Source organism: Antechinus flavipes, chromosome 3, assembly GCF_016432865.1.
Source record: "Antechinus flavipes isolate AdamAnt ecotype Samford, QLD, Australia chromosome 3, AdamAnt_v2, whole genome shotgun sequence".
NCBI lineage: Eukaryota > Metazoa > Chordata > Mammalia > Dasyuromorphia > Dasyuridae > Antechinus > Antechinus flavipes.
In genome coordinates, this window is record NC_067400.1 from 608,992,876 (window position 1) to 609,020,445 (window position 27,570).

Consider the following 27,570-nt stretch of genomic DNA (forward strand, 5'->3'; position numbering starts at 1 on the left):
CCATGTGACTCTGCACAAAGTGCCACAGTGTCCTCATCTGTAAAATGAGTGTTAGACTCAATGGTCTTTCAGCTCTAAATCTTATAACTAGAAAGAAGTGGGCCCCTGATCATGATTCTTGCTCAGAAAGAAAAGCCCTCTGTTGGAAGGTAATTTCTAGTTTATAAAAAGTCAAAAATTAGTATGCCCTGAATTTATCATCTTGAATTTAGCCTGTATCTGTCACAGACATTTGGACAAAGAGGTTAGGATGAAACTCAGAACCATAACTAGGACAGAGTGACTGGGGCTTTGCATCAGAATGCCTACATCCCAAGTAGATATTTCCTTCCATTGTAGATTTTTGACCTAGCAATCAGACATACTATAGTTACCCTGTCCCATGACCTTATTCCTTCACTCAGAATTGGGACATCATCACCAAAGTCTCACTGCTATCAGTTGCTCTATGGGACCTGAAACTTCCAGTCCTGCAACCCCTTTTCTCTGTCTGTCATTTTTCTTAGAGTTAATAGATTGAGGATCATCAGGTGTTTTGCAGAGATATGGGCTGGATGCTCTGGAAAATCAGCCATCCCACTCCTAGCAGGGTGAATTTGTCATCATGGCCCTGTTAATAAAATTTTCTCCCAGGAGGAAGGAAAGGAGTGATGGTTCCATTTCCAAACCCTTTTTGGTGAAATTTATCCCCTAACATCAAAATTGCTAGTTATGGTTCTGTCTCTTTGCAGGAAAGTGTAGGAGGAAATATAGGCTCTGTAAGCTGAAGTTTCAGCCCTAAGAAGTTCCAGCAGAATCCAGGCTGCTCATCCAGGACTTACAGCTTTCCAGGTCTAGCATACATTCCTGCTCATCCATGGGATACTTGGAGAGATCCATGTCACAGGCCACAGTGGAGGTGATTCTGTTCCCAAAAAAAGAAAGAGAGGATTAGAGAGAGAGAACAAGACATAATATTCAATTAAATAAATATTTATAATGCACCTACTATGGCTTAGGCACTGTGCTAAATGCTTGGATACAAAAAGAAGTAAAAGACAATCCTTGCAGATAGAGCACCAGCCCTAGAGTCAGGAGAACCTGAATTCAAATCTGACTTCAGATGTTTAGTAGCTGTGTAACCCACAGCAAATCACTTAATCCCAATTACCTCAAAAAAGAAACAAATAAAAGGACTGTCTCTGACCTTAAGGAGCTTACAATCTTATTATTTCCCTTTTTCTTTTTCATTCTGTATTACAAGGAATGACTTGATGAGTTCTCAGGGAAAAGAAGGAAAGGGGAAGAATATATTCAGAAATAAAGGTGATAGAAAACAAAAGATATTTTTTCTTTCAAGAATTCCTAGCTTCCAGTATGGAAATGTTTTGCATGACTTCCCATGTATAATCAATACCATATTGCTTGTCTGCTCAAGTAGTGGAGGAGGGATGGGAAAGAGAGAGACAATTTGAAACTCAACTTTTTTTATTCCATTTATTTATTTTTTGCTGAGGCAATTGGGATTGTGACTTGCCCAAGATCACACAGCCAGGAAGTGTTAAGCATCTGAGACCAATTTGAACTCAGCTCTTCTTGAGTTCAGGGCTGGTGCTTTGTCCACTGTGCCATCTAGCTGCCTCTGAAACTCAACTTTTTTTAAAAAAATGAATTTAAAATGTTTAATGTAATTGGGACATATTTAATAAAATAAAAAAATTTTGAAAATAATTAATTTCTAGCTTACTTCAAAGCACAGCTCAGGGACTCTTTTGGGAAGAGAATGCTGGTTCAATTATCAAGCACAGATTAGGAAGGAAAGCAAATGTTGCTATTTAGTATGCCATTCTAGTCCTAAAAGGTACGGATCTAAGCCAAAGCCACTAGGACTCTTCTCCAGGGTGCTGAAATCCAGAGATTCCAAAACCTTAATGATTTTAAAAGATTTCCCAATTTTAAGTTTTGTCATGTTAATATTTTGATAGCACCCAGACTCCTTTAGCAGCACAGAAACAGCTGAGCTAAGTATTTAGTTAGTGAGGATAATTAGTTAAACTAAAAGACAAGCAAATGTGTTCCTTCCTTCCTCAGAAGCTACACTAGTGAAATCCTTTTACAGTTGGCTGCCTCTCCAACAAAGACGTTGGGTATTCCAGGCAGAAGGTCAAACATATGTCTATAGGTTTCAATGAAGCCATCAATCTTCTGGAGTGTGAGCAGAACTGGATCAAAATGTAATTGAGAAATATTTAACAAAATAAATAAAAATATGATAGAACATATATAATGGAAATATGTGGTTTTCTGATATGCTGACAATACGCCACCCACATAGGACCTGTATATATAATTTAGTGGTTTCATTTCTATTTGACCTGCTACCCTAAGGTCTTCCAATTCCATCAATTGAATATCCAATCCCAGGGGGATAATATACTTGACAATAAAGGGGGTCCTGTGGTAGATCTGACCTGACTGGTAATTAGAGGGTGAATCCCTCAAAGACCCTCTACCCCTCCATAATTAGCCAGACCTCAAGGCTCTACTAAACCCTGTCTTGACCATCAGGCAGCCCTGCCATGTGTATATATTCTTCCTTCCTCTTTTCCCTACTCTTGCTTTTAATCTCTTGCTGAGAGATCGATAGTCAAATCTATTTACTATTTAGTATACAAATATACTATTACTCCTGTGAAGGACATGACCATTTACTACATGATGATTACTCTCAGAATCTTTATGATTCAGAATCTGAAGCTGTCTAGGCTCTTTTTTCCCTGGCCACTTCTCCCCGCTCTCTCATGTCTACCCTTGTTATTTCTGTCCCTTCTATGTCATTGTCCTTCTCAACCCCACTCTTCCATTGTGCCCTCTGAAATTCCTGCTCTTTTATAAATTAACCACCTCTCACATTATACCGTGATTTCCTTTTTTAAAAAAATTTTTTTGTATCCACATGCAAACACTTTGAGGGCAGAGACTAATTTTTGTTTCATATCCCTAACACCTGGAATATAGCAGGTGCTTAATAAATGCTTGTTAAACTTCACTGAACTGGATTGGATTTGTCTTCCTTCCTTCCTGTGTTATTTTGACATTGAATGTAGACCATCAAACTGCTTAGAGGGCCGTCTCCCCCTGCTTGTCCTTGATGCTAGAATTCCGAAGGACAATACTTGTATGAGCTAAGAATATGAGAATGGGGACCTTACCGGATACTGTATAGAATCACCCCATTGGGCTGCAGTCGAATAAGCTTGTTTTCCACTGTTACATCATGGAACCAGGCTGATTTGGCATTGACAATGAAGGTATCTGGGAGCCAGAGCTTGTCCACGAAGCGGCTGTCTAAGCCCAGGGTTTCATTGGTGTGGTTATAAGATAATCGGCTATCTCGCCAGCTCTGATGTAAGAAAACGGTCATGGTGTACTCCTGAAGTGGGGGAAGGGAAAGAGAAACCAAAGGCAATAGATCACTCCCACAGACACACCTACTTTTGACCAGAATCCCAGAATCTTGGAATTAGAAGTTATCCCAGAGTACACCAAGTTCAACCTACATCTAGACAGGGATACCCTCTCCAACATCCCTGGCAATTGGTCATCCACCCTTTCCTTGAAGACTTCCAGTGGTGGAGAACCCACTATTTTTCTTTCTTTTTTATTAAAGTTTTTTTTTCAAAATATATACATGGATTATTTTTCAACATCAATCCTTGCAAAACCTTGTGTTCCAATCCCCCCCCTTATAACACCCCCTCCCCAGATGGCAAGTAGTCCAATATTTATTAAACATGGTAGAAATATATGTTAAATTTAATATTTGCATACATACTTGTACAATTATCTTCCTGCAGAAAAAATAAAATCAAAAAAGGAAAAAAAAATGAGAAAGAAAATAAAATGCAAGCAAACAACAACAAAAGGAGTGAAAATGCTGTGTTGTGAACCACACTCAGTTCCCACAGTCCTCTCTCTGAGTGTAGATGGCTCTCTCTATCACATGATCATTGGAACTAGCCTGAATCATCTCATTGTTGAAAACAGAACTGATCATCTTATAATCTTGTGGTTGCCATGTACAATGATCTCTTGAACCCACTATTTTTCAAGGCAGCTCATTCCACTATTGTATGCCTCTAAGGCAGGAAAATTTTCTTATATCAAGTCCAAATTTCCTTCCTTCTATCTTCCACCCATTGATACTGGTTCTGCCCACTAAAGCCAAGCAGAACTGGCTAATCCCCCTTTCCCAAAATAGTCCTATAAATATTTGAAGACAGGCTACCATAAGGCTTTTCTTCACCAGATCGAAGATCCCCAGTTTCTCTGATCTATCCTCATACGACATGATCTCTAAGCCCTTCACCATTCCATCACCCTCTCCAAACATTCTACAGCCCATTAATATCCTCCTTCAAGGGTAGATTCAGTACTGAGCAGGACACTTCAGGCATGATATAAGGGCAAAATTCAGAGAGCCCAGCATTGAGTCAGGAGTCCTAGATGCTACTCCTCTCAAGGCAGTTTGAGTCACATTAATTTTCTCATTTGCCTTATTCCCTCATCACTCATATTGGATTTGGAGTTCACTCAGACCCCGGATTTTTTTCAGGTGAATTGTTGTTTAATTTTGCCTTCTCCACCTTGCCATCTGAGTGTCTGCAGCATGCCGAAGGCATTTAAGGGGACAGAGGAACAGCCTGCCTAGGAGTAGGCTTTGTGAGAGAGAACAGCAATAGGGTAGAGTTACCATGTTAGCTTCTGATATGTGGTCGATGCTGGCGACCTCAAGGGCAAGAGCCACATTCACAGGAGGACCTGAAAGAAGGGAAAAAGCAATGGAGAGTTCTTTATATTGGACAGTCCCCATCCCCCACTACATCAGAGACAGGAAAACTGGCCCATCTGTCCCCATCGCCAGGGAATTTCGATACTCAAGCACAGGTTTCCAAAGGATCCTGCATCAGGGACAGGAGCCAACATTGGTTCCTGGCCAACAGAGAGTCCTCGGACTTAATAGAAATAATATAATTACTTGTATTTCGATATTTAAGGATCAGAGATTTTGTTATGATGGAGAAGGAGTCCCTCCTACCTTTCATGGATACAGATTTCAAAACCTCTCTATTGCTCATTTTCATGAGTTATCATGACCCAAAACAATAACATCCTGTCACCTTTGGCCAATGTGGGATAAACCTTTCCACTCTTAGCCAGACTATTCTTTGCACTAAGATCCATTACTGGATCTGTACTTGAAGTCCCTCCAGCCCAGAAGGTCCTGCCAGAGCTTGCATGTATCACGGCAGAGAGCGAGAGTCAGTGCATTAGAAAGAATGCTGGTTTGGTAACTGGATGAGCTGGGAAAGCCTCTTGGACCCTGTTTTACCACTTCCTGAGATGGACTTATTCATCAGGAACTGAGATCACCTCTGGTTTGGGTTCATCCCCAATTAAAGACCACTTTGTTAGAGAATATTTATGTTTCAAAGTATTTCCTCATCTGTAAAAGAAGGATGGACTCAAAGAACTCTCAGGTTTCTTCCAACTCTAAAACTATATTCTTATGACTTGTAGAGTCTTCCAGCTGCTAGTGCCTCCTTCCAATTCACCCAGTATCCTGTGTGTGTGTGTGTGTGTGTGTGTGTGGGTGGGTGTGTGGGTGTGTGTGTGTTGTTTGCCCCAACTAAAGTTTAAGCTTCTTGAAAGCAGGGACTTTTCTATTTTTGCCTTTATATGCCTAGTACCCAGCAGAGTGTCATATATAATAGGTGTTTAATAAATGCTCTTCGGATAGATTAATGGGTTGATTAATAATAACAATAATAAAATAATAATAATAATAACAACTAGCATTTATATAGCACTTTGAGATTTGCAAAACACTTTTACAAGTATTTCAATTGATTCATACCACAAACCTGGGAGGTAGGTACCTTTATTACTCCCATTTTACAGAGGAGGAAACTGAGATGGACAGAAGTTAAATGACTGGCCCATGGTCTTACAGATATCTCAAACTCAGATCTTCCTAATTCAAGGTCCAATTCTACTGCATCATCCAGAGCACCTCAATGAGCCATACCATATTTAGGAGCCCTTCCCTAAATTCCCAAGTGACATTTTTTTGTTTAGTCCTCTGGTTTCATCAAGGTAGATATCTTCCCAGTATGTAAACTCTATCCCAGCAACCATTGGCCTACAACTTAGATACAGTGGTCCTCAAAGTGTAGTCCAAAGAATTGTTGGGGTCTCTGAAACCCTTTCATAGGGTCTACAAATTCAAAATCACTTTTTATTTCTAATATAGTAAATAGCTATAAATATAACCCATGTGAATAAAACTCTTTGAACAGATCCTCGATAGTTTTTTAACAACATGAAGATACTGAGAACATTAGATTGTTGCCTTGGCCATTGAGCAGTGTTACGACTTTCCTTGGGGAAGACAACCAGACTGTAATCAGTGGCAGGATTGAAACTTGAGTCTTCCCAACTCTATCTTTCAAGTAAGATAATAATAGCCATTATTATGATAAGAATCCTATAACGTTAGAACTACAAGGCACTTAAAAGCCATTTAGTCATTTTATGGTGGAGAAAAATGAAGGCCATAGAGGGATTCTCACTTGCTCAGGATAACATGGAGATTTAGTAGTAGAACTCTCTTAACACAATAGAGCCTTCTTTCTTTTTATCAATATTGTACTGACTTTTTTTTTCTTATAATGTAAATTTGTAGTTCTTGGCTCCGGATAGCACAGCTAAGGCAAATTCAGTTTGATAGAAGGAACCAATAAGAAATCTACCTCAGCAACTTATATAAGGAACTATCCATTTCCCAGAGTTCTGAAGTATAGATATAGCCACTTAGGGGATGGTCTTTAATTGGAGAATAGCTCAAACCCAGAGCTGACCTCAGTCCCTGAGGAATGGGCTAGCTACCGCCCAGCGCAGAAAGTGGTGGGACCCATATTGTCAACTACAGGGGCTCAGTATGAAGTTACTTGAGCTCGGGACGAGGAATCCCTCTTTCCTTTCCCCACCCCGTCCCCAAACGTCCCTGCATTACCTCCGATACCAGGCCTGAAATTTCGAGCGTAGCCTTCCATTAGGTCATCCAGATTGGGGAGCCAGGATATTTCCACATTAGACCCTATGTAGTCTCCAATGTCATTCATTGCTCTAGACAGAGAGAGAAGGAAATTAGAGTATACTTTGTTGGCAGAAGTTACTGCAGAATATGCTATTGCGGGGTTTAATATTTTCCTGTTATGGACCAGAACTCTGAAACAAGGATTCTTACAAGATGTTAAGTCAGTGGAATTGATAAGACAATGGTTACCTAGTTTAGCACGGTGACTAATAGTTCTCTAGTTCAGTATGATTGATTTAATTTTACAACAAATAATGGTTTCCTAATGTTATATAATGATTGCTTTATATTCAGTGTAGAGCATATAAGCAAGGAGCTTCAGACAGATTCATTGAGGGCAGAGAAGACAAAGGACTAGAAATGGAAGTTCAAGCTCTCAGAGCCAAGGAGAGAGATTCATTTCCATCTTCATCAGCCTTGTGGTAGCAGGCCTGTCCTACTTAGCTTCTGCACTGAAACCAAGACTCCAGAAGACCTTTAAGAAAGCTAGCCAGGCCCCAGGAAAGGAGACCAGACTGTGAAGGAGATAATAAAGGCTTTGGACCTATTCTCATGGTGGTTACTGAACTGAAAGGAAGGCTGCCAAGAAAACCCACCAAGAACATTGCATTTTCCCAAGTTACATTCAAAACAAAAAACATTTGTTTTTAAAATTTTTGAGTTCTAAGTTTTCTCTCTTATCTCCACTCACCATTAAGAAATCACTTGTGAAGTTATACAAAACACTTCCATAAAAATCAAGTGGTGAAAAAATAACAGATCTCCTACCCTAATGGAAATAAGAAAAATTAACATTTCTGAAACAAATAAACAACACTTCTATGGAACTATTCATTTATACAAAAATCCATAGTGGCTTCCAGTTCTCTACCTTTCCCGATATTCATTCTTTTTTGTTTTATTTTTGGTTTCTCTCTCTCTCTCTCTCTCTCTCTCTCTCTCTCTCTCTCTCTCTCTCTCTCTCTCTCTCTCTCTCTCTCTCTCTCTCTCTCTCTCTATTTCACTGAAACAATTGGGGTTCAGTGACTTATCCAGTGTCACACAGCTAGGAAGTGTTAAGTGTCTGAGACCACATTTGAACTCAGGTCTTCCTCACTTCAGGGCTGGTGCTCTAACCACTGCACCATCTAGCTGCCCCTTTTTGTTTGTTTTTTGGAGGCAATTTGGGTTAAGTGACTTGCCCTGGAGCACACAGCTAGGAAGTGTTAAGTGGCTAAGGTCACATTTGAACTCAGAGCTTCTGGAGTCCAGAGCTGGTGCTATATCCACTGCACCATCTAGCCCCCCCTCCAATTATTCATTCTCCAAACATTTAAAGAATCACAAAATCTCAGAGTTGAACTGTCAGCAGTCAGGCAGTCCAACTCACTCCCCCCACCAACAAGAAAATTCACTCTTATCTCCTTCTTGACCTTCTATGCTTGCCTTGTCTTAAAAACCTTTGGGGGTGGGGGAGGAGTGAGGGGGTGGGGTGGGGAGAAGTGGGAGTAGGGGGGAGGGGAGTGGGGGTGGCAAGTCCATTCCACACTGGCAAAGCTCTAATTCAGGAACTCTTTCCAGAACACAAGCCTAAATTTGTCTCTCTGAAGCTTCCATTCATTGTTCCCGTTCTTCCCCCCGGGGCTGAGCCGACCAAATCTAAGCCCTTTTCCATGTGACAGCCCTTCAAAACCTCGCAGGGGCAGCGGTGCCATCACATGCCCCCTGAGTCTTTTCTTCCCCAAGCTAAACATACCCAGGCGTCTCCCCCACCCCCACCCCGCCGGGAAAGCGCTGGGAAATTGGCAAATAAGCCAGAGGGACTGAGACAGCATCTTTACAGCTGCCTTTCCCCCAAATAGTCCCCAAATGGAGCACGGGCTCCTCAGCTGGAAGGTACAAGGAGGAAAAAAAAAAATCCCAGCTCTTTTCATAGATTCAAGGACTCGACAGAGCAAAGCAGGGAAGGGTTTCCAGAATCACCAGCTCCGATCTCCTCCATCAACTAAGGACGGCTCAGGGGCTCTCTAGTCCAATTCCTGCAGGGTTTGTTTTCTTTTTTGTTTTTTTAGCTAACTTTTAGATAGCCCTTACTAAGTGCCAAGCACTATGTTACTCTCCTTATAATTATTATCTTGTCTGAGCTTCACAATATGCTATTATCTCTATTTTTACAGGTAGGGAAACTGAGGCTCGGAATTTGCCATTTTGTAAGTGTTTCTGCAGCAAGATTCAAGTCCAGTGTTGTTCCAGCTCCTCGTGCAGTATCTTGCCCACTTTATACTATGATGTCCATTCAAAATGCCGAGCTTCAGAAAGAATACAGACCTCTGGAAGTCAGGAAGCAGCCAGATCCTATGATCGTTGATCTAGATTAAGGGCCTAGAGATCCGGATCTCAGTATCCCCACCGTGGTGGAGCGCAGGGAGAGGAGTTGGGAGATGACTTTTGGTCCAAATGCTCCCCTCGTCTGGCAGGGGCTGCAGGAGGGGGTTACACATGGGCGCTCAATGCAGGATGCTCCTGCCACATCCCACAATGCAGTGGGTGTAGCATTTTTATCCCTTTACCTTTCACCCCTGCCTTTTCCTGGGCACTGAGCTGCCTTCAGTGAAGGGTCTTCTTCACGGGGTTTTCAGCCTGGCACTGGGCTAGGGCTCCGGCATTTGGTCTTCTGCCCTGAGAGGAGCAGAGCCGCGGCGCAGAGCTCCCTGGGTGCCCATTCATTGCGCGGCTAGACAATTCCTTCCTGCCACTCCTCGGTGCCTGACTTTCCTGGAAGGAAGTACCACAGAGGGGTCTCTGAAGGTGAAAGGCAACCACAGAAGGGGCTCACACCATGAGGTGTGAAGGAAGCTAAAGGTCACAGTAGAGAAAGTGTTGGGTCTGGAGTCAAGAAGATCTGAGTTCAAATCCAGTCTCAGACAGTTGAGGAAACTGAGACAAACAGGGTGAAATGACTTGTGCAGGATCTGCACAAGTCATTTCACCCTGTTTGTCTCAGTTTCCTCAACTGTAAAATGAGCTGAAGGACAGAAAAAACCACGCCAGTGTCTCAACCAAAAAAACCCCAAATGGGACATAAAGAGTTGGACGTGACTGAAAATGACCGAACAAAGGAAGGAAATGAGGCTGGCTAGCTGCCTCAGCCTTAGCACTGCTGTGTGTCTACACTATGGTGGGTCACCACGGATCCAAAGGTTTGTCCTGGGCTCTGCAGAGTCAGAAATTTCATGAGTTAATAGACCCAGGGTTCCGGGGTCCAAGGTCACGGGAACAACCCCTTCATTTTACAAATGAGGAAACTGAGATCTATGTTCTGATCACACAGTTAAGTGGCGGAGAGGGGATTAGAACTCAGATCCCATGACCTCAAGTTCCATCAGCTTTCTCCCTGTCACGCTGCTCCCCATCCTCACTGGTCACACTCACAAGAGACATAAACCAGATTGATAATTGATTACTTACAATCAGAGACACACCTGAGAGCCTAAAGTCAGGGTCACAATCGTCAGTAGTAACGCATTAAAGATTAGAATCCAGCTCTCTGTCTCATGCTCTTTCTCCCTATGAGCAAAACAGGAAGCAGCAACTACTCATTGATGGTGAGATTAGATTTTAGATTCTCTCATCTTTTTTGTGGCGGAGTACAGGGTGAGGGGGACACAAAGTACCCAAGGATCGGGACTCAAATCCCTCCTTTGATACCTACTACTTGTGTGGCCAAGGCAAAGTAATTTAGTCCCTCTAGACCTCAGTTTCTTCATCTGTAAAATGAAAGTGCCAAGCACCATCTTAATCCCCATATAATCATTATCTTGTCTGATTTTCACAGTAGATCCTCACAATATGCGTTTATCTCTATTTTTACAGGTAGGGAAACTGAGGCTCAGAATCATCTGTAAAATGAAAGGAGTTAGTGGGAATGGAAGGGAGAAGAGATAGGAAATGGAATAATGATGGCCTCCAAGCCATCCTGCCAGATTACTCTTCCTAAAAACATCTATTCAATTATGTCACTTTCTCACTTCAAAAATCTTCAATGGCTCCCACTGACGACAAAATACCAGTTTCTTAGAGAAATATCCAAGGTCATCCATGATCTGGCCCTGACATATTTTTCCAACTGAACCCACAGTTATTTATGAAGTTGAATGAGGAAGCAGGGAATGGGCTTCCTCACTGAAAGGAGCTGTCCTTTCTCCACGTCCTTACTCCATAGTTAATACCCACCGGGCCCACCTCTACCCCTCTGTGGGGGCCCAGGATGATTTTTTCCCAGATGCCCTCAGAGTTGTCAAGTCAAGGCCAGGAGTTTCAAAGACACAGAAATGAAATGGTTTAAAATAATTTCGAAAAGGGCAGACTTTCCAGCATTTGCTAACCCACAAATGCTGCTTGAGGGAAATGCTTGTGTTCCGCCCACAGATGTCACTTTTTATGGAAAATAGTAGAAGGTCCCTGAACCCTCCATTCCAGCTGTGCACAGCTGCAGGAGGGGAGAGGGGGTAGATCAAGCAGACAAGGCAGTGTGCAAAAAGCCTGTATCCTAATTAGAGGAGATGAAGAGGAAGCCGCAGAGACAAGCAGATCGATTTAGAAGCAAGGGGTGAGCTCAGAGTCCCAGCTCTCCTGCCCCCTTTCTCTTGGCTAAGTGGGTTCATGCTCCCTTTCTCCCTAGGTCACTTTCCCCAAGTACACACAGGGGCCGGCTCAGGTGAAGCCTAATGGGATGGGAAACCAAACCCCATGAGCACAGGGCAGAAAATAAACACTAGGAATGACACAGCTCTGGAGATCAAAGAGTTGGAGGAGAACTCTTTTTTCCCTTTTTAAAAACTCTTCCATACTGTACTTTGAGCAACTCTGGACACAGATGGATGGCTTAGGGCTTAGTTTTAACTTATAGGTAAAAATTCTCTTTTATCTTTGAACATTTCTTTCAGTTATTTTTTTTCTTTTCTTTTTTTTACCATTATCCACAGGGACTAAATTATAATAAAAGTGGCTATTTCTATAACCTCTAAAGTCTGCAAAATACCTATTTGATCTTCACGACCATCATGAGAAAGGTGCTCTTATTATCATCCCCATTTTATAGACAGGGAAACTGAGACTTTAAAAAGCTAAGCAATATGCTAAGGGTCACAAAGGTAAGAAGTAGCTGAGGCAAGATTTGAACTCTGCTCTTCCTAACCCTTCTATCCACAGCACGAAGCTGTCTCAAGCAGCTTATATATATCATGTCATATGCATCAAGGTGGCTGCTTCGGCTCAGGTCTTCTGAGGATAAAGGAGAGGAAGTAAAAAGAGCTTCCTGAGGAAAGCAAAGGGTGATGGTGAAAAGTAGAGGAATATGATTTTGGGGGGAAGTTGTTTCTTCTTTTGATCTGGTTGTGGGACTAGACTGTGGGGTAGAACTGTTCCGGGGAACCCCTTGGAAATTTAGAGTAGATCACTGAGAATAAGACCTGGATTTAAGGTAAGTGAGAAAAATAATAATCTGACATGTACATAACAGCACTTTACATGCATTCTCTCTGGTAACCCTGACAACAACCCTTTGAGGATGTTATTATTATTCCATTTTATAGATCAGTAAACTGAGCCTAAAAGAAATGAAGTGACCTGTCTACAGTTTCCACAGCTAGTATTTGAACTTGGGTCTTCCTGATTTCAGTCTTGGTGCTCTATCCACTGAGCCATCTAGCTGCCATCCATTATGCTATACCACCTCTCTAAAAAAAAAAAAATCAGAAAATGGAATTAAGCTATCCTATTGACTGGCAGGCTGGAAGTAGTGATGAGGAGTGGGGACAGGGGTGAAACAGGATGAGAATACATGTTTAAAGGTGCTTCTGAAGGTCATGAGTACATTGAACTTTGACAAGAAGCCATCCGAGCTGACGTTTGTCCATATCCCATTTTAAGCACATGCAGACATTTAAGGATTATTTTTTTTAACCTCTACTTTAATCATGGCAAACTATCACATATTGCTCCTATTTTCTTATACAGAAGCAAACTTGGAAATGGGATCTTTTGATTAGAGACAGATTTAGCTGAGGGAAATTTTGAAAAGACAAAAAGAATTATTTATTCTTTTATAAAAATATTTAATAATTTTAAAGATTTAAATTTTTAAAATTATTTTAAATTATATTTATAAATGAAAGAATATTTAATAATAAAAAGAATGATTATCAATCAACTTCTGATTGATTAGAAATTTTTACACATAAATATTTTTCTATATTAAAAAAAGGTTCTTCTGATTTCAGGCTTGGTGCCCTACCCACTGAGCCACCACCCATTACACTCTGCTACCTCTCTAAAAAGAAATCAGAAGACAGAATTAAGCTATCATGTTAGTTAGGTTGAAGTAGTGATGAGGAGAGGAGACAGGGAAGAAAGAGAGTGAGAATATAGGTTTAAAAGGCTCAGGAAAAGGGGGGGAGTGTCCAGTAGGGCAAAACACTGCTCTTTGCCAACCCCCGGTCCTGGATTACGCCCACTATCTTCCTTCTCTCCTCCTGCACACATGCTGGTAAATGTCAGTGGGAGAAATCATACAACCAGACCAAGCAAATGTATCGTAAATGCATTTTGTAGCATCTCAGCTGAGCCCTCTCCCACCCCATAGGACTAATCCTTTTCAGTCTCCTTTGTAGCAGCAGCATCCAGTTCCCATTCCCTTTCTAGGGTATACCAAAGGCTATGTTCTAGTTCCCACCTTCTCCGTCTGTCTCGCTTCTCTTCCTCTTGGTGATCTCATCAGCTCCCATAGATTTAATTATTACTTCTCTGTTGATGACTCCCAAACCTCTCATCTTTTACTTAAGCATCAGTTGCACATTTCCAGCTCCCTTCCGGATGTCTCTACCTGGCTCTCTCTTAGGTGTCTCAAACTCAACTTGTCCAAAATAAAACTCGTCATTTCTTTCCCAGCTTCCCTATTCCTGTCAAGGGAAGCACCATTCTGTCAGTCACACCAATTTCCAGTGTAGGAAGTCATCTTGGGCTCTTCACTCTCACTCATCCACATGCCCTCCCAAGTTTTACTGATTCCAGTTCCTCGGCAACCTTTCCATCAGGACTCTTCAGCATCCTATTCCTACCGCGACAAATCCAGATGCAGTCTCTCGCTGCCTCTCACCTGGAATATTGCAATAACTTTCTAATTGCTAAGCCATTGATATCGGCTACCAAAATAGCATCCCTAAATCACAGGTCTAGCTGTACCCTTCCGCTACTCAGGAAGTTTCAGGGGCTCTTCAGGGATTCTCCAGTTGCTCTAAAATAAAACTAAAATACCTTTTTGGCATTTCAAACCCTTTATGATCAGATACCCTTTTCCAAGGTAAATATATACAGGTCATCTCCAAAGTCTTAGTGCTATTTGAGCTGTTAGTTTAAATAAGAATTGAAATAATCATTTGGCTTATCTTTAATTTTTATTTATTTATTTATTTATTTTTTTGGCTGAGGCAATTGGGCTTAAGTGACTTGCCCAGGATTACACAGCTAGGAAGTGTTAAATGTCTGAGACCAGATTTGAATTTTATCCTACACCTGCCCCAATTTGGTTTATTTTAAGCTATTAGCTCTAAATGACACTAATTTTTTTTTTGGACACCCTGTATCAATACCCTCAGGTATTCCAGGCAAACCATCTTTTTTGTTATTCCCTCCAAACAACTCTCCTCAGTATCTCGCTGTGTCTTTGTTCAGGCCCTGCCCCAATCCCAGAATGTCCATCTCATTCTCCTCTGCCTCTTGGAATTCCTGGTTTCCTACAGGGCTTAAAGCTAAAGCACAAATGTCCCTCAAGAGGTCTTCCCTGGTACCCCCGATTGTCAGTTCTGCTCCTTGTCCCCTCTCCCCTCTTCAATCGCTGCAATCTAATTTTTAAAATATATGTTGTATTAACTTATCTTTCCACCAGCCCTGAGTTCAAATCTGGTCTCAGACACTTAACACTTCCTAGCTGTGTAACCCTGGGCAAGTCTCTTAACCCCAATTACCTCTCTCTCTCTGTCTCTCTCTCTGTGTCTCTCTCTCTCTCTCTCTCCCCCCTTCTCTCTCTCTCTCTCTCTCTCTTTCTCTCTCTCTCTCTGTCTCTCTGTCTCTCTCTCTCTCTCTCTCTGTATATATATGTTGTATTAATTTATTTTTCCATGTTTTGTATCTCCCTCCACACAATGTAAATTCCTTGAGGGTAGGGATTATATTTTTGTTCCAACTTTCTAGCATATAGAGGAAGCTTAATAAATGCCTATTGATTTGTAATGTTGGTAGGATTTCTTTTCCTTTTCCTTTTGGATTATTTCACTTTCCACAAACTCAACTTTTTCATTTAACAAAAATGTATTTTTACCCTGAAATATCTCTAGTAATTTGTCTGAGGCAGTCGAAGGAAGGAGCTTCTCCCATTCCAGGCAATGCTAAAAAAAGGAAGAAGGTAAAGGGGAAAATCTGAATTTGATCAGATTTCTAATCACTAAGTAGGAAGATGAGGAAAAACTAAGTACTTTGAGGTTCACAAAGTACTTAACATATAGGGTTTTCCCTCTCAATGTTTTATTCTTATGATAACATATGAGGGAGGAGCCATCATAATTCCCATTTTATGGATGAGAAAACAACCAACTATGTGAAGCAGGATTTGAACTCAGTTCTAGCTATCTCCAGAGTCCAAGATTCACTATGGACCCTAGTTCCCTAGTTGTCTCACCACTGCCCTGGGAAAGGTCAGATCTAGAAGTTCAATAGGTTTTGCTGGGTTTTCTTGCTGTAGCTTGAATTGATATCTTTCGTGGACACTATAGAACAGAGCCAACCTGAATTCAGTCCCTCATTCCCTCTCCTTGAGGCTATTATGATAGCCAGTCTTCTCCTTGTCCAATAGATGTTCCATACATAGAACAGCCTATAAATCCTCTTCCTAGGGCACAGGTCCAACCAGCTCATTTCCCTGCTCAGAAACCTTCAGTGGCTCCTTAGAGCTTCTAAGATAAAATATAAGCAGCCAAGGGGGATGGTGGATCAAGTGCTGGACTTGGAGTTAGGAAGATCTGAGTTCAAATCCTATTTCAGATACTTACTAGAGGTGTGGCCTTGGGCAATATTTGCATTCTCTGAACCTCAGATCTCTTATAGTTAAAATGAAAGTTGGACTTGAGGAATCTTCTAGCTCTCACTCTATAATCCTTGGATCCTGGGCAAATTCCTTAACCTTTCAGGATTGTCGTGAGGTTCAAGTAAGAAAACAGATATAAAGAACTGTATGAAAAGAGAGGGAGGGAGGGAGGGAGAAGATAGACAGAGACAAAGAGACAGAAAGACACACACAGAGAGAAACAGAACAGAATATGAAAGAGAGAGAGAGAGAGAGAGAGAAAGAAAGACAAGAAGAAAGAGATAGAGACAGAGACAGGGAGAAAGAAAAGAAGGAGAGTCAGAGAAGAGACAGGACACATGCTGTTCATGTGATCTTGGGCAAGTCATTTACCTCAGTCCTCTAGATAACTCTCTAAAACTCTACAAAGCACCTATCAATCTACATTAAAAATCATTCTCTCTCTCTTTCTCTTTGTCTCTGTCTCTCTTCCACACACACACACACACACACACACACACACTCCTTCTACATATATATATATATATATATATATATATATATATATTATATATATATATATCCTATCCTATATATACACAAACATATATATGCCTTATCCCTCTAATCATAGCATCCATCCATCCATCCAATTTTTCCATCCATCCATTCACTTTGTCTATCCATCCTACATATCCACATGTATCTATCAATTCACCCATCCATCCTATCTATACATCCTGTCTTTATCCATCTTATCTATCTCTCCATCAATCCTATTCTATCCATTCTTGCTATCTCTCCATCAATCCTTTCTATCCATCCATCCATCCTTCTGACCTATTCATCCTATTTCTCCATCTTGCTATTGACCTAAAATCAATTATTATGATTATTATTAGTCGGCCACAAGCCTACCCTTATTTCATACTGTTCCCTTCAAAAAGTCCATCCAATCTAACCAGCATTCATTGCATCTCTACAATATGCCAGTTGCCGTGTTAGGTGCTTAGGATGCAAAACCAAAAAGGTATCAGCCCCTGCCCTAAAGGACTCAAACTGGACTCGGTCATTTCTTACTTCCGTGTATTCACATCAGCCTCACCCCTGCCTAGAGTGCCAAGACCACTTGGAGAGAAAGTCAAGTCACCCAGAATTTACTAAATACCTATTATGTGCCAGGTACTGTGCTAAGATTTAGGGAAACAAAGAAAGGGGAAAAAAATAGTCCCTCTCCTTAAGGAGCCCACCATCTGGGAGACCACATACAAATAAGTATATATTGAGAGATTGAAAGAATCAATTGGAGATAATCAATAGAGGGAAGCCAGTAGCATGGGGTGGAGTGTTAGGAAAGACTTCTTTTTAAAAATTTTCAATAGTATTTTATTTTTTCAAATATATATTTTCAGCATTCATTTTTATAAGACTTTGTGTTCCAAATTTTACTCCCTTCCTCCCTTACCTTCCCTCTTCCCAAGACAGAAAGCAATCTGAAATAGGTTAAATATGTGCAATTCTGTTGAACATATTTAGGAAAGGCTTCTTGCAGAAGATGGAACTTGGAACTGAGCCTTGAAGGAAACCTGAGAAGGATATTCCAGCCACGGAGGATAGGTAGGAAAAAACCAGCCAGAATTGGGAGACGGACTTTTCTGTGCAAGGAATAGTAAGGAAATCAGCATTAAAATTTCACATTTATTTTTGTCCTACCAGTGCCTGGCACATGATGGGGGGGGGGAGGGGAAGGGCAACTAGATGGCGCAGTGGATAGAGCACAACCTTGAAGTCAGGAGTGAGGAGGACCTGAGTTCAAATGTGATCTCTGACACTTAAGACATCCTAGCTGTGTGACCCTGGGCAAGTCACTCAACCCCAATTGCCTCAGTGAAAAAGGAAAAAACAAATTCTTTGGAGCTTTCAGGGATTTTCCTGGTATATGAATGGACACATTGCGTTTTCCTTCTATTCCTTAAACAATAGGATGCATCTCTCTTGCCTAATTACTTCAATTCAATGTTTCAGGGGCTTTACTAAGCCCCTGAGTCACTTTGCTCCCTGGGCCCCAGTTTCCTTATTTGTGCAATGAGAGCTTTGGACTAGATGGCCTTCAAAGTCCCTTCCAGCTCTCAGTCTGTGAGGACAATCTGTGACCTGAATTCGAAGTAGAATATTTGAGGTCAAATCCCACCACTAACATTTATTACTCTGGGGGAAAAATATCTCTGAAGTCCCTTCCTGATTCTTCATATTCCACATTTAGGCTGAAAGAAACACTGACAAGAATACAGAAATTTTTTCAAATTAAAAAGTCAGCAGTCCTAGAGTTCCAATTACCAGGAGGAAGAAGACCAATTTTGGACAAGAAGAAATTAGGCTAACAAGGAACGAGCAGAATGCTTGTCCTGGGAAGATGGGAGCTAAAGAGAACTGGGCAACAAGCTTTCTGTGCAAGGGGCTGAAGAGATTGGTGAGCATGGATAGTCTGTAAAACGATGAATCCTGTAAAGCAAAGCCTCCAGATTATGGAGGCCTGAAGAATTGGTATTTGATCTCGTAGACAATGGAGGGTCACTGACGAGCTGGACAAGATGTCCAAACTTGTGTCTTAAGAAGACGATCTAGGAATATATTTCCATATATTTGTGTGTATATACTTGTTGTTTCTCCCAACAGAATGGAAGCTCCTTCAGGACAGGGACTGTTCTATTTTGTCTTTGCACCCCCAGTTCCTGGCCAATTTATTGTCACTGTTGTGTCCCTTTAGCTGCGTCCAACTCTTTGTGACCTCGTTTGGGCTTTTCTTGGCTGAAATACTGGAATACTTTGCCATTTCCTTCTTCTGGTTCTTTTGACAAATGAGAAACTGAGGCAAACAGTGTTAAGTGACTTGCCAAGGGTCCGAAGCCAGATTTGAACTCAGGAAGATGAGTTTTTCTGACTCCAGATAGGATACTCTATTCCCTTCATCACCTAAGTGACTCCTAGCCCATAGCAAGCCTAATGTTAAGTAAGAAAAAGTTATTGATTGATATGATTGGTGAGCAGCTGTGTGGTCCACAGATTGCAGAATGGAGAAATAGGCTAACAGGAAGACCCGTTAGGAAGATATTGCCACTATCCAAACAAACCACCCTAGAAATGGGAATGCAACCAGGCACACATGCACATACATATACATAAACATATGCACACTCCGTTTCTTTATCACATCTTCCTTTGGGAACAATGGAGTTTAGAAGCCTTGCAGATTAATCATAGGCTGCTATTTTCATCTGCAGGTTCATTATCGCTGGTTAGCGATAACGTTTCTCATTGTCATCGTTTTCCAATGGGGACACATGCGAGAGGCTACTGTTCCTAGACTTCTCCATGTCATCCCGTGTCAGAATCAGTCCCAGCATCCAAAAACCACAGAGAGGAAGTTGCTCTCCTTGAGCTCACTGGCCCACAAGCCATGAATTATCACCCAGGATGGTTCCCAACAAATTCTCCATAGAAGCAGAAAGTCATGAGCTAACAGTGATAGGATAGATTGCCTCCATCTTGCGGCCACGAGGACTTTTGCCGAGCCAAGCACTTGGCACCTGATTTCTGCTTCTCTGCTCATCCCTTTTCAAAGACTCTTAATGAAGAGGCTAATGAAGCAGTTGAGATGGGTACTGAGTGCTGAGCCTAGAGAACTAGGTTGAGATGACCTTTGTTGTCATTAGAAAGAAATAGTTCCTCCCAAAGCTCGGAACCAGGGAGAAAGCAGCCATGACAGCCCCATTGCTGTGGAGTTTGTGCTTCTCTTTGACCAAAAGGAATAAACATAGGAAAGCCCCCATTTCTGCAGTAGCTGGTTGTATACACACAAACACATACACACACACACACACCCCACATGTTCCCTTTTTTCTATGTCAATTTTGCCACTGTTCATTCTAGGATTTTATAAAATATATTAGTAATTGATTAGTGCCTCGTGTCTGATATTGGCCCTGACAGTAGAAATTGGAGGAACCATGTAATCTGAAAAGGCAGAAAGACCCAACAGGACTGAGAATGAAACAAGAGAGGAGCCAATTGAAGATTTCTTGCCCAGGAAGTTACTGATGCGGAAACATCCCACTGTCATAAAATTCCTTAGCCAGCCCAAGGTAACAAATAAGAGAAATTAAAAAGCAGGGATTTTATCATTTTAACCTGTCCATTTCCCCTATTTTTATTGATGAGTTGAAGGAAGACCGGACTTCAGAGAGTTTTCTCCCTTTAGGAATCATCAAAGAGAACATACCTGGATTCCCCTCCTCTTCTCTATCTCTTTGTCTCTTCTCCGTATTCATTGCCACGTATCAGATAGCTGCCACATTAATGCTAGATGGTTTAAATAGGGATGACATGTGATGTGGGAGCCCTGCTAGATTTATCCATGGACCTGTGGTTTCCCCAGTGGGCTGTAAACCTTCAAGGACAACTGGTCTTTCATCATTTACTTTGCCCAGTATCTTGTACATTTTCTTTTTGCTTAAATCTTTGACTGCATCAGCTTATAAAAATTCCTTCCCTTAAAGCAGATCAACAACTTCTTTGTAACTCACAGTCTTAGAAAGTTGTTCAGGGCCCTGAGAGATGAACAACTGGCCCATGACCTCATCGTTGGTATGTTTCAAAGATAAAACTTGACCCTGCATCTTCTTGCCTCTAAAGCCCTCTCTCTATCCACCATACCACACCGAGTCTCATCGGGGCTTGTTGAATGGAGTGAAGGGGTATTAGAGAAGCATAGTGGTACAGGACTGGGGGAAGGGGGAAACAGGTGAGAAATGCCAGATCAAAATGGGTCATTCTGCATTCTGGTTGTTTTGATGGTCAAGTCCTTTCTCTTCAGAGTGGATCTGATAGGCTGACAACAAACAAATGCTTGTTGAATGAATACAGGTCTGTGGATTTGGGCCAGGTAAAACCAGTGGGAGTAATCTCACTTAGTAGGAATATCTCCACTGGGTTGAGACTGAGGGGGGCAGAGTGGAAATGAAAATAACAAAGAAATCTTTAACCAAGGCAAATAACGGGGGAGGTTGTTTTCAAGGGCAGGTACTACTGTGTGCAGTACCCTGAATTGTTAAGGGACTATCTCCAATTACCTTGAATTTACTATGTAATAGTGTATATGGGGAGGAGGGCATCTAGATGACAAAGTGGATAGAGTGACAGATCTGAAAATGAGAAAATGTATCTTCCTCAATTTAAATCTGGCTTGAGATACTTACTAGCTGTGTGATCCTGTTAACCCATTTTTGCTTTATCTTCCTCAACTGTCAAATGAACTGGAGAAGGAAATGGCAAACCACTGTAAAATATCTTTGCCAAGAAAACTCCAAATAGAGTCGCAAAGAGTCAGACACAACCGAGCAACAATAATATTGTGTGTGTGTGTGTGTGTGTACTTTTCTGCATATATACTATTCTTCTATACTCCTTCACCCCACCAGAATGTAAACTCCTTAAAAACAGAGACTGCTGCATTTTCTTTCTAACTATCCAGTGCCTACCACAGTACCAGGCATACAGTAGGTGCTCAATAAATGCTCTTCTATTAACTTGTGTTTATTAACACCTAGAGGCAGCTTAACAGTTCAGCGAATAACGTACTGGCCTAGATCTGAGTTAAGATTCAACCTCAGAAACTAACTAGCTGTGACCCTAGGTAATTGTGAGAAATGTTGTGAGGATCAAATGAAGTGATATTTGTCGAGCACTTAGCACTGTGCCTGGTACACAATAGGTATTTAATAAATGCTTGTTTTCTTCGTCTCTTGTTGAATGAATAAATATCTCTGACTGACTAGTGGACAACTCTCACCTTCAATATGACCTACTCAATAATCCCATGAAGTACTAAACCATGTAGAGAGGTCAGCACATGCTCAGCACATAGAAAATTAAATTCAGTTGAATTGACATGAATTCTAAAACTCAGAGAAGAAGATTGAACCCTGGGAGCTAATTTGTATACAATGACTAGAATTGCTTTCAAAGTATGGATTTTCAAAAGTAGGAAGAACCTGGTTTTTAATCAGGAAATGAAGGCTAATTCAGCATAGAGTTGTGCAGTCAGGAGCTCTCCCCCACCTCCCAGCTCAGGGATGAGACCAGCATGACTCCTATTAATAGGAGTAGGGGTAAGGAATGCTAGAAGCTTCTCCTACATGACTAGGGTGGAGCCTTTCACTTTTCCTTTTCAGACATCCTGGAAACAGTTTCCTGGGCTCTCGGCACATACAATTATGGCTAAGCCCCTATTCTCTGCTCCTTTCAGTTAAATCGAGGTGACAGGAATAGAAGGAAGGAAGCAGAAGAGAAAGGTTAATTGATGTAGGTCAAAGTGCAGCAAAATCTTTGGAGGAAAGATTCTGGATGCATGGGGAGGAAGGCACTTCATGGAAATATTCTATTCAACAGGATCAAGGTCTGTAGTAGAATAATAATAATAATAATAATTGTAGTAGTTTGTGCTTTTATAAAACTCTTTATAACTGTTAAAAGAGTTATAAAGTGCTTTACAAACATCATTTCATTTCATCCTCATAACAACTCTGTGTCATTAGATGTCAACCTTATGGTGTCATATTCCCATTTTACAGATGAGGAAACTGAGACTCCAGGATATTAAGAGACAAGGTAAATGGAATGAGGTGGGATTTATACAACTAATAAGTATCTGATGTTGCAGTTTTAAAAACGGGTCTTCCTGCCACCACATTCAGTGCTCTGTGCACCATGTGTTACTGTGTTACTGCCTCTCCGGAGTTCAGAACCTCTTTCCTGCTCTACGCAATAGGTTTCAGCAGTTAACAGGAACATCAATTACTTTTATTTTAGATGTTCAGTTTTAAGAGGGATCTTAGAATTTATGTTGTCTGCCTCCTCAGTTTCTAGAGGAGAAAGTGAGGTCTAGAGAGAAGTGATTTCCCTAAAGTCACACAGATAGATGTGCAGGACCCCTAACCCCCCAATCCTATGCTCTTTTTACTGCCCCATGCTGTCTTTCCATCTGTCTGTGTCTATCTCTCTTTGCTTGCCCTCTGTGCCTCTGTAGCTTTGTGCTCCCCTCTCTTCAGTCTGTCTCTCTCACACTGGCTGTGACCACACACAGGCAGAGAATCATCCTTTTTAGTCACTTTGAATTTTTTTTTAAACTATATAAAATGTCAGCCTATCAGATCCACTTTGAAGAGAAAGGACTTGATCATCAAAACAGCCAAAATGCAGAATGACCCATTTTGATCTGGCATTTCTCACCTGTTTCTTCCTTCCCCCAAACCTGTATCACTGTCCTTCTCTAATACCCTCTCACCAATCTCATTCCCATAATAGTAGGTGTTTAATAAATGTTCCTTGAGTTTGAACCTTAAAAGACACAACCTCAGAGTCATTTCATCCAGTGGTTTGTATGTGGAGTGGGGTATCACAGGTGGTATAGCCCAGGATCGCAGACCAGGTTACCCCATTCTTCCAGAAAAGATCTGCTTGGAAAGCAAGGTGCCCAAATGACCCATCATGGAAATTCCAAATAATTGGAATTTCTAAGACAGGAAACTAAGACTAAGGAAAGACAGGAAACTGCTACTTGGATGGTGTTTGCTGTCCCCTCTACCTCTGAGTCTCCCACAAATCAGTCCTAAAGCTTGACCAAGGGTTTCCACTTACAGTCTAGCACTTACAGTCATCTCTCCAACCCTGCTGAGAGAAAGCCTCTAAAAAAAAGTTGATCCAAATTCCCCCTTCCAGGGACCCCTAAGAAGCCACTCATCCATGATTTCCACTTCCAGGGGCCCCTAAGAAGCCACTCATCCATGATTTTCACTTTCAGGGGCCCCTAAGAAGCCACTCATCCATGATTTCCACTTCCAGGGGACCCTAAGAAGCCATTCATCCATGATTTCCACTTCCAGGGGGCCCTAAGAAGTCACTCATCTGTGATTTCCTCTTCCCTCGAGCAGTTCAGAGGTTCCCCCTTTTTTTTTAAAGAATCCTGGAAAGGGGGATTCCACGTGTTCTCCCCATCGCTTCTATCACAACCTTACAGGAGATTCTTCCTTGCCTCTAATCTAGATCCTTTTTGCCTTAAGGAAGCTCGTTTATTTGAGTTCTGTTCTTGGGGGACAGGGAGTCCTGTTAATTTGTTTTCAAAGGCCGAGAGATGGGGCTGGGGTCAAGGAGCTCTTAAGTTTCTAAGGGACAAAAACGCTTGAAATTTCCCAGCCCCAGCCCCCCCGCGGTTGGGCCAACCCAGAAGCTAGGGAGGAGACGTGGGCCTTTGGAAGTATGCGCTTGTTATAGAGAAACAAGGCCGCCCCCCTACATCTCTTCCCAGCTGTCGCCCAGGCTGCCTCAGAGCACCCTGGTTCAGAACCGAGAGTCGTGGACAGCACCCTTAAGGGAAGATGGAGGTAGCCTTTTTTTTTTTTCCCCTTAGTCTACTGGACTTCTGCAGCCCTAGACGGAGCTGCTGCCTTCTATTGAGTGCACCCCCGGCCTCGAGCTCTAGGTCACTGCACCCAGATGACCAGTCGGGACGGAGCCCCGGACCTGGCCTGCTAAGCACTTCCGAATTGCCGTCGGGGATGGGAAGGGGTGGGAAAAGTAGGAAAGGACTCTGCTCCGAGGTGACTCGGATCCTTCCGAGACCCCTGGGCCGTCTCCCGAGCTGCACTGGGGGGCTAGGGTCGGGTCCTTTGGAAGCACCTTGCCACTTAACCCCAAGGCGAAGGAATAAAGTGGGACTCGACTGGAGTGGAAGAGCCTCTGACCAGCACCCTGTCCGTTCCCCGGCTCCCATCTTCACTCTGGGTTTCGGAAATCCCGGGTACTTGGGCGGATGAGCCGGGCTCCCCCACCCCGTCCCCGGAGCCGGAGAGGGACGAAAGGGAGTCCGCGCCTGGCGCGCTTACCTGGTGCATCTGTGCTGCTGGGCGCACAGCAGGACGAGCGGAGGCAGGAGCCAGGCGAGCGCCTCCATCTCGCTCCCGGAGTTAGGCGGCTGTGAGCAGGGGCGGGAGGCTCGGGGGCGGCAGGTGAGCCGAGCCCATGGCTGCTAGGAAAGTGAGCTCTCCGGAGGCGGAAAGCAGTGGTAAGGAGGGAGGGAAAGAAGGGAGGGGAGCTGGGGCTCGCGGGCCCGCCCCCATCCCCGCCCCGCGCTGCCCCACTTGCCTGTCTCCTTGGCTCCAAGGGCAAGGGCGCAACCAGCCCTGCCCATTCCCCGCCCCTCCCTGCCCCGCCCCGCCCCCGCCCCTCTTCTCAGCCCTTCGCCCCCAGCTCCAGCGGTCCGGAGACTCGTTTTACCAGGCGGGCCGGGATTCTAGTCCAAGCCAACACAACAGAAGTCTGAAAGGCTCAGCTCCTCAACGCCTCCATCCCCCCGAGGACAAGAGCCCCAATTCCAGGCCCCCTTCAGCCTCCTAAATGGCCCCTGGGCTGCCTCCCCTAGCCGGTTAGGGCTCACCTGGTTTCCGATCCAACTCCTTTCTCTCCTTCCCCTTTCCGCGTCCTTCCCTGGCTGGCACTGCCCCGCCTCTGAGCCGGAGCTGGCACGTGGGGAAGACGCCTCCAGTGTAGCTTCGGGGAGTTAGGGCTTGGACGGGGCTGAGCTCACCTGGACGCTGAGACGCTTGCGTGCACGTTTGGGGAACTGAGGAAGCTTTCCCTTCTACTTGGACTTTAGAAGGAAAGGACGGTGTATCTATTTGTGGGAGAATCCGTGAGAGGTGGAGTATCCCCAGCAAGTGGAACCCCTTTGCTTTCTGGGCTAGCGACTGGAGGAGGGCTCCAGAGAAGCAGGAAAGCTGCGGAGCCTTCCTGGAGCCCTGGCTCGAGGTAGCTAGGTTAGCCTCTAGCAGCTTGGGAGCTGGGCAGCCGGGTGCCCAGACAACAGCATAGAGCCTCTCCCGGTTTAAACTTCGAGGATCAGAGCGTTTCCGACGGTGGTGCTCCCGGGAAGAGCCCCAGAGCTCTCCAGCTCCACCTGCAATCCTCGATTATTTGATTTAGCCAGAGCTGAGCATTAGTACTCTCGAAGATCCTTCTCTTTTACAAAGCGGATTTTGGTGCTTTCCCACAGATTTCGCTGCAAAAGAAGGGCCAGAAAGGGAAGAAAAGCTTCTCTAGCCTTCATACTGTATCTTCACACCCTCGGGTTGTGATGGTTTCTTGGAAACCAAGAAACGACATTCTTAGCGGTCCTGCATCACCAATATGCAAATCCTTATATAATCAATCAGAGGTAAAGAGTTTTTTAAATGAGGTGTTTTGTTTGTTTCTGTGTGTGTGTGTGTGTGTGTGTGTGTGTGTGTGTGTGTTTGACTGTCGCAATTGGGGTTAAGTGTCTGAGGTCACTTTTGAACTCAGATCCTCTTGATTTCAGGGCTGGTGCTCTTAAAAAATGAGTTTTGATTAAAACAGCTACTGACTCAAACTCCATCCACAATGAAGCCCAGAAAATCAAGTCCCTGTATTTCAGCTCTTTTTAATCCCCATGAAAATGACAGCCTCCACATGAACCATTCTCTCCAAAAGATTGGTAGACCTTTTAATAAACCTTCCAAAGCTGGCAAGAACTTTAGAGGTCATCTGGTAGAACCTGTTCTTTTTACACATGAGGAAACTGAGACCCAGAGAGGTTAAGTGATTTGTCCAAGATTTCTCTGGTAGAAAGTGAAAGAGCCAAGATTCCAAGGCTCTAATCCAATACTTTCCATTGCTCAACAAATCTTTTCCCTAAATTCCTCTGCCAGGGTCTTCAGCAACCCAAGGAGAACTTTCTGGGTTCATCTATACAATGGAAAGGAGATTTTCATTTCCTGAGAGGTTGTTTAAAAAAAAAAAACACAAATGAAAACATAAGATTGGGGTCAATTAATTTAGCCAATCAATTATCTTTTCTACACAGATTAAATTAATTTGGCAGGTTAATTATCATCTCTATGCATATAACTAACTCCCACCCCTAGTCTCTTCTGGGCTCCAGTCCAACACCTCCATCTTCCTTTTGGGTATTTTAAATTGAATGGGCTGAAGATATCTCAACATCAATGCATGTCCCAAGACACTTCCCAAACCCTTCCCTTTCCCCAACTTTCCTATTACTGTCAAGCATCCTTTAATCATCCAAATTTAAAATCTTGTCTCATCTTTGACTTGACTCACCATATCAAAACATCTCCCAAATCCTGCCCTGTGCATCTCATCACCTTCTGTCACATTCATCCCCTTTTCTCCGCTCACAAACCCACCACAATGTTTCAGGCTATCATTTTCTCTTACCTGAACTGTCAGTGGTTTCCTAATTGAG

General features: G+C 42.8%; 1 protein-coding gene across 2 annotated transcripts in view; it reads right to left on the reverse strand.

Annotated features, from left to right (window-relative positions):
* GABRD (gamma-aminobutyric acid type A receptor subunit delta) overlaps positions 1–26,088 on the reverse strand; it is a 37,011-nt gene extending 10,923 nt beyond the window's left edge. Inside the window, exons 1-6 of one of the 2 annotated variants that reach the window (XM_051988785.1) lie at positions 25,726–26,088; positions 25,175–25,332; positions 7,055–7,167; positions 4,733–4,800; positions 3,192–3,412; positions 822–904 (exon numbers count right to left, since the gene is read on the reverse strand). In XM_051988785.1, coding sequence (XP_051844745.1) covers positions 822–904; positions 3,192–3,412; positions 4,733–4,800; positions 7,055–7,167; positions 25,175–25,242 — 553 coding nt within the window. In that variant the 5' untranslated portion in view covers positions 25,243–25,332; positions 25,726–26,088. Of the gene's footprint in view, positions 1–821; positions 905–3,191; positions 3,413–4,732; positions 4,801–7,054; positions 7,168–25,174; positions 25,453–25,725 lie in introns of those variants that run through there. The other variant, XM_051988784.1, reaches the window with a different exon arrangement.
* Positions 26,089–27,570: the final 1,482 nt, after the last annotated feature.